The following is a 7,595-nucleotide window of genomic DNA, read 5'->3' as shown; positions in this document are numbered from 1 at the left end:
AAGTAATCTGTAAGTATACATATACTAGGTAAAATTACGGAGGAAGAGCCAAAACAAACAGCTGAAGAAGTTACAGTACCTCTGAGGAAGAGGCCTGGGGTGGAGAGGAGCAGGGAGAGGAATCATCGTTCCCACGGGAAGTGGTGCGGACGGGGGCGGGGGCGGGGGGGGGGAGGCAGCGCATGCGCAGCCGTGGGGCGGCCCTGCCGGCCGAGCTCTCCCAACTCTGCCGCTTCCTTCCCCAGATGCCGCCGTCTGATGCCCTAACAGCCCGCCAGCCCTGTAGGAGGCGCTGCAGGACGTGTGACCCACGCTGATGGAGGGGCTTGAGCCGGCGGCCGCAGGAGAGACCGGGGTTTGGGTCCCTGGGCCGGTGGGTGCGGGACGGGCCCTTCCTCCGGCTCCTGAGCGGGTCCAGCCTCTCTCGCCAGCCTTCTTCACTTCCTCAGAGAATATTCCTCCCCTTCCGGGAAAGAAAAGCAGCCTCCAGGGAAATCTGATCTCTCCCTCCTGCTTTAGAACAGCCTCAGGGACTGATGCCCCCCTCCCCCCGTTAAGGTGAAGGGGTGGTGTTTGAATACTCTGCCGAACCCTTCCCCTCTCCCCAGACCTCCAAGGGGCGTCTTGTGAAAACACAGCCACCTCCTAATTTATCTCGCTTGGAAATCTGGTCTTGAAGGTACCCTCTTTCTTAAAGTGAGGCTTACGGGAACACCATGCTGTCAGCCTGTCCCCAAATAGGAGATCTTGGCTCCCTTCCTGTTGTTACCATTGTGTACGTGTTTATGTGTTTTTAAATAAAATGTTGACTTGGCTAATTGCAGAAGGATTTATTAAGTTAGAAGAAGGCTGTGAAGTGAGCGCTACCTGGAGGCCCACTGGAGGTAAGAGGAGCAGAGGGTGCAGATGGTCCTGGCCTCTCAAGATTTGAGTATTTTCTTTCTTTTTTTATAAATTATTTAATTTTGGCTGCGTTGGGTCTTCGTTGCTGGGCGCGGGCTTCCTCTAGTTGCGGAGAGCAGGGGCTACTCTTCATGCGGTGCGTGGGCTTCTCGTTGCGGTGGCTTCTCTTGTTGCGGAGCACTGGCTCTAGGCGCGCGGGCTTCGGTAGTTGTGGCACACAGGCTTAATTGCTCCGCGGCATGTGGGATCTTCCTGGACCAGGGGTCGAACCTGTGTCCCCTGCATTGGCACGCGGATTCTTAACCACTGCGCCACTAGGGAAGTCCTTGTGTATTTTCAAAGTAAATTGATATAAAGGGTGGAAGCCAGTACTGTTTACACAAGACTCAAAAGCAACACAGGCAGCCTTTAAAAAGAGGGCAGTTCTGACACATGCTACCCCATGGATGAATAAGCCAGACACAAAAGGACAAATACTGTATGATTTTAGTTACACGAGGTGCACACCGGTGGTAGGCAGAATTCAGAGAGACAGAAAGTAAAATGGTGGTTGGTTGCCAGGGTCTGGAGGGAGGGGGCCCTGGTGTGAATGTTTAATGCGTACAGTTTCCATTTGGGAAGATGAAAACATTCTGGTTGGGACTTCCATGGTGGTCCAGTGGTTAGGACTCTGTGCTTCCACTGCAGGGGATACAGGTTTGATCCCTGGTCGGGGAACTAAGATCCCACATGCCGAGAAGCCAAAAAAAAAAACAAAGCATTCTGGAGATGGACGGTGGTGATGGCTGCACAATAATCTAAATGTAATTAACGCCACTGCGCTGTATAACTAAAAATTGTTAAAACGGTTAACTTTTATGTTACGTATATTTTACCACAATTTTTTCTTTTTTTAAAGCAATGCAGGACCTTCTGTGTAAGGCACCTAAGTAGCTGCAAAGCTACTTGGGAAATGGAGGAAGGCAGAGGTCCAATTACGCACACCCCACAGCAGGCACCACAGTCCAGCAGAGGCCAGCGCCGTGTTCTAACAGCTAAGCGTCGCAGGTCTAAAGGATACAGGCTGCAGGACGTGTGTGTCTTCTCTACACCAGGTGCTCTCTGGGGCTGCTCACCCAGGGGGAGTGCCCAGGCGTAAGCCAAACTCTGTCCCAGCACGGGGAGGTGACCCACTGAGCAGACGGCTGGGCAGGACCAAGCCAAGGTGTGAGAGGAGGGAAGACTGGACCCATGGGGGGAGGATGGGAGTCAGGTACCTGCCCCAAGGACCAAGAGCCAGCCTTGGCTCGTTGTGGCCACCGCAGGCCCGGGATAGGGTGTTGGCACCTGGGGCACTTGGGACACTGGGAGATGAGACCAGAGTGGGTCTGCCCACATCATCTCCCATGAGCGGGCAGCTCCTGGCCAGCAGAGACCTGGGTAGGAGGGCTGGACAGTGGGCTTGGTGCCCTTTGTCCTGCAGGCCTCTGCACAGGCGTTTTCTCACTACCCAGAAGAAAGACTGCTGCTCAGAGAGGCTCTGGAAAACAGCTTAGCTGTGCTTCTCTCTGCAGGAGGTGGCGTGTAGCCATAGTACTGCCTCTTTCTCTGAGGGCCCCTCTAGGAAGCACATCTATCCTGAAGGTCGGGCCGTGGAGTAGGGTGACCCAAGGAGACAGCCGAGGGGAAGTGAGGTTAGGGCTAGAGCTGGGATTTGAGTCCAGGTCCTCTGGGGGGGCAGGCAGGGCGGGGCCAGAGCCAGCCTGTGCCAGCTGGTTTCCTCCACAGGCGGGTAGCCCTGGTGTCTGCAGGAGGCCCAGAGAAGGAAACAAGTTTGTTCTTTTTTTTTTTTAAATAAATTTATTTATTTATTTTTGGCTGTGTTGGGTCTTTGTTTCTGTGCGAGGGCTTTCTCTAGTTGCGGCGAGCGGGGGCCACTCTTCATCGCGGTGCGCGGGCCTCTCACTATCGTGGCCTCTCTTGTTGCGGAGCACAGGCTCCAGATACGCAGGCTCAGTAGTTGTGGCTCACGGGCCCAGTTGTTCCACGGCATGTGGGATCTTCCCAGGCCAGGGCTCGAACCCGTGTCCCCTGCATTGGCAGGCGGATTCTCAACCACTGCGCCGCCAGGGAAGCCCCACAAGTGTGTTCTTGACGGAGGCCCTGGCCTGACACAGCCCTTGTGCTGCAGTGGGCCTGGCGGCTTCTCTTCCAGACATGGTGACCTGCTCGGCCCTCAGCCTGGGCCTCCAGCCAGGATGCTCAGGTGACCCAGAGCTGTCCCACTCCCTGTGCCACCACCTCCCAGGCCTCTTCCTTAGCAAGGATAGCTAACTTCTGTTGCCATGGAGACACCGCAGACCTTTGGGCCCCTTCTCAGTCCCATCTTTTCCCCACTGTAGTGGTTTCTGAACTGCAGCCTGTGAACTCTCACAGGTGCTCCGAGGAGTTCACAGATGTCGATTTTATGTGCAAAATAATGTTAACATCTTAAAACGCACACTCTTCGTTATCAGTGGCAAACACTGAAAGGTGGGAACCCCTGGGCCGGCCGTGCTCCAGCACAGACTTCCTGGTTTCATGCAGCCCTTGGGGAAGGCTGGCCTTGCACCTGGGCTGGTCCAGGGAGACGCCAGGAGTGGGAGGTGAGTGGCTGAGAACCTTCCACGACGTCCTGGGCGAGCCAGGCTTCCTCCAACTCCTGCCACCAGCACCAAGCAGTGGAATGAATGGAAGATGAGGCTACAGCCCCAGTTAGCTCCTTCCTCCAAATCATACGCTTTTCAAATTAATCCCATTACTCTTCTAGACTCACTTCATAATAAGTCAATGTTATAAATGTAAATGAGTAATTTATATGAACACTATATTTCCTGTTTTATATAGTGGAATTTCATGGGGGATTTTGATTGAGAAAGGGGATTTCTCTGCTTTAAAAAAGAAAAAAAAGTCAGGCACCCCCTGCACTGAAGGGAGCTGCTAGGCTGCCCACGGGGCACCAGACAAATGGACACAGCGACTGGCCCAGGTTGGAGGGGGCAGGACACCGGGAGAAACTTCCTCAGGAGACCGCGGTGAGAATACCTGGTGCCTCTGGACCTTGTAAGGAGACTGAGGCCACTGGTGGCTTGTTGAGGATTTACTGTAATTTTCTGTATAGATAAGTAATTATGCCCAAAAAAAGACCATGATTAATATATAAAATTGTGCAAAAGAGGAAATGCTATGGTATGAAGCGTTGCGCAGGGCTCAGTTCTGAAGAGTGATAGCCGCCAGGAAAATGGGCACTCTATTGATCTGACCAAAACTGTAAAAAGGAAAAAGAAACCCTCATGCTCCAAGTGACTGAGCGAAGTGGAAATCTGGATTTTTAGGCCAAACAAAACTTGCGTGGGGCTGGCTGCGGCCTGCGGGCCCCAGGTTTACTACCCCGCCCCGGGGCGGCGGTGCTGGGGCGGGGCGGGGGGAGACGCAGGAAGTCAGCTGCTTCCTCCCGACCGCTGGGCCGGGGCGGGTCCTCCCCGGGGAGCGGGAGCGGGGTCCCCAGCCCGAGGCGCGCTGCCCGGCGCCGCCGCGGCTCCCCGGGGGCTCGGCCTGCCTTTCAACGGGAAACTCACCGGGCCCCGCAGGTGGCCGCCCGTGCCCGCAGCGCCGCCTTTTGGTGGCCGCGGGGAGCCCAGTTCGTCCGACTCCAGGGTTCGGGAACAGAAGCACAACTTGCACGTTTTATTTGGACTTCAGGCGCTCAGATGAATCATAATCCTCTGGTTCGTGACCGCAGCCTCCATTTAACTGTAACTACACGCTTCCCATTCCCCCGCCCTGGTCCTCTTCTCTTCCGAATCTACCATCCACCACACCTTTGCTTTTCTTATTACATAATTCTAGCGTCGCTTGATGTATTGCCTAAGAAGTGCAGCTAAGTATGGCATTTATGAAACCCCAAGCTGTATGTCATCCTTAACGCAGTGTTGCTGTAACAGACACCGCCTTTTAGGAAGCACTGGACATCCTCTTGCCCCCCCATCTCTTAATCCCCCCTGCGTGCCTGCCCTGCAAGAGCTGTGACCAGTTTCACTCCAGCGCAACCACGGAGCTGGGCTGCACGCTTCACTGACAGTTCTTGACTGTCACACCAGAGCTTTACTGTGGTCGCCGCCAGGGGTGTCCAGCCCGCAGGTGCAGGAGTTCCTGCCCCGTGGGGTGATGCTGGCTAATGGGACATAGGAGTCAGTGGATACATTTGTCCTCCTTCTCTCCCGGGACAGACTGTCCTGAGGCAGGTTTTATACAGTGTCTCCAAGGACAGTCCCGTGGGACCATGCAAATGATCACACAGGGTGGTCCACTCGGCAGCGCATCCTCCTACTGGCTGGTTCTCTCTCCTTCCCGGCTTCACTGCCCACGTAGATGGTTCATCTGGATCTGTGGTTACAAGCCGACAATATGCGGCAGCTGCACCGACAGCCTTACTCAGGGGCAGCCTCAGAAGGCGGTAGTGGAGATTGGCGGCCCCAGTGGCCAGAGCTCTGAGCATCTGACTCATCCAAGGAAAGAAAATACACAGCCTCAAGGGGGCAGTGAACGGCCAGGGACCCCAAGAAGTGGGTGGACAGAAAGCCACTAAGATTCTCAGATGATCGAGTCGTTTGAACAAGAGGTGAGTCACCTACCAAATAAAAATCCTGGGTAATGAGGCCACTGAATGCCGGGAAGAAGGCAGCCCAGGAAAACTCCTGCACAGATGCATCTATTTTACGACTAAAAGCCAAGTCAGGTGATTGACAGCCTTAAAGGGGCGGGCGGAGCGGACCAGCAGAGGCAGAAACCTGGAGCGAGCCCACGGCTCCTGTGCAGCAAAGAACTACTCAGCGGATAAACTATCTCAGGCCGGATAAACTACAGCCACGAGACAAGCAGGGACAAGACTCAGGTACAGGATCGGGTGGCGGGATTCATCCCCACCCAAGGGGAAGCCCTACTATTCCTAAACTCTATTATAGATACTGCCTGTACTTTCGTGGGGTTTTGGTTGGTTGGTTTGGGTCTGGACTGTGCTTGCTGCTCTTCTGTAAGAACCTGCTCACGGGATCCGTTCATTGCATCCACTGTTGGTGGCTCATGTAAGGGGGTCAGAGGCAGAGCCGAGGACAGGGTTTCCCCATCAAGCTCGCCGAGCATTTGAAACAGTGCCTTCTCCTGGGAGAAGAAAAGGTACAAGGTCTTTTCACCCAAGGTTTCGGATGGCCAGGGGTGCTTCGCGTAGCTTCCAAGCTTCCTTAGAAGTTGCACCCCGCTGTCTGGCCGATGGAAGCTGGGAGTTTTACTGTGGACTCTGGGCGCTTAAATAAGAAGGTGGCCAATTTCATTTCCACAGTGCCCGACGTCTCCAAGGTGGATGGAGGTGCTGCTGCCATCATACCTGGCCCTTAGTTTGCAGCCTGGGGTACTGCTAACACTTTATTTTTTAAATGGGGGTGTTGGGTGTGAGGGACAGATGGAATCAGTTTGCCTTCACCTAGCACAGCACACAGCAGCACACTTATTGCCCTGAATTCTCCAGTGAGAGAGCATCAGTGGTTTGGACACACCTGGTATCATGTGAACTGTTGGTGGGTATGCAGGCATTGTAATGGCCCCACAGAGAAAACTACTTTGCTGCATCACCCAAGCACAGCTGATGAAAGACAGATGGGCCTCTCAGTGAGGACCAAATCCAAGTGACCTGCCTTCCAACTAACCATCTTGGGAGCTGCGTCACAGCCAAAGAGACATTTCACAATCAATTAAGGACAAACTTTGTCGTAGCCACTGCTTACCAAAAAAGGGGCCCCACCCCCAAACTGGCCACTCTGCATATTGGCTGTTGGAGACAGTAGTACATCCCCAACCTGGAAATATTCCCACAGCCTCCACCCCAAGTCGTCAGACATGTGGCCACCTTTGAATGAGGGCCCCAAATAAGCAACAATCTTGGAAGCCGTTTGGGCAGCAATGAAAGACGCCTTACCCTAGCACCTCTGTCTCCTTCAGACCTAGAGGAAGTACAGGTGTCTGTGACCAACCACACCGCTGAAGGGGGCCTTTGGTAATGCCCACTCCTCCAGTTCTCCTGGGACTCTGAGCTTTTGAACTTGAGAACTTTCTCCTACCGCTGAGAAGTGACTGTGAGAATGACTGAGCTCTAATCAAAACAGCCTCCAACTTGACATCCTGCAATTCTGAACTAAATTCCATAGGTGGGAAAGTTCTATCATGAAAATATCATGAATCTTCCAATGAAGGCCAGCCCCTAAGCCTTTAACTAACTTTACAAACAGGTGTCTTCACTACTGGGCTGCTGGTTTCATGAAGGCCAGCTGACAAGAATCAGTGACAAAGGAGCCCACCGACCTCCAAGGTGAGCAGGTCCTCTATGATGCTAGAGCCTCTCAGTGAGAGCAAACGGCCGATGGCCCACAGCAATGGATGCCCCTTGTGATGAGCTGAACTTAAGGTAGGACTTCTAGCCAGAGTGCACCCCGCCAGGATTTAATGAACAATATCTGTATATAAGCTCATGGGCTGTCACTAATGGCCTAGCTGTAATGGTCAGGTCTTTGGGCCACCCAGGACTGGACTTGTAAAGACATACCACATATTGGGTGCGTCCCCCTTGGAAACGTAACTAATTACAGACTCAATATTTACATTATATGTATGCTTAGATGAAG

The 7,595-nt window shown here is 53.6% G+C and overlaps 1 protein-coding gene across 4 annotated transcripts in view; it reads left to right on the top strand.

Annotated features, from left to right (window-relative positions):
* CMTM7 (CKLF like MARVEL transmembrane domain containing 7) overlaps nt 1–818 on the top strand; it is a 42,355-nt gene extending 41,537 nt beyond the window's left edge. For 2 of the 4 annotated variants that reach the window (XM_060307574.2, XM_030830047.3), the window contains 2 exons: nt 29–143; nt 246–818. In XM_060307574.2, coding sequence (XP_060163557.1) covers nt 29–143; nt 246 — 116 coding nt within the window. In that variant the 3' untranslated portion in view covers nt 247–818. The remainder of the gene's footprint in view (nt 1–28; nt 144–245) is intronic. The other 2 variants (XM_070046678.1, XM_070046677.1) reach the window with 1 other exon arrangement.
* The last annotated feature ends 6,777 nt before the right edge of the window (nt 819–7,595 follow it).

This window comes from Globicephala melas, chromosome 11 (genome assembly GCF_963455315.2).
Source record: "Globicephala melas chromosome 11, mGloMel1.2, whole genome shotgun sequence".
Lineage (NCBI taxonomy): Eukaryota > Metazoa > Chordata > Mammalia > Artiodactyla > Delphinidae > Globicephala > Globicephala melas.
Note: the sequence above shows the minus strand (reverse complement) of the source record. Positions and strands in the feature narration are given on the sequence as shown.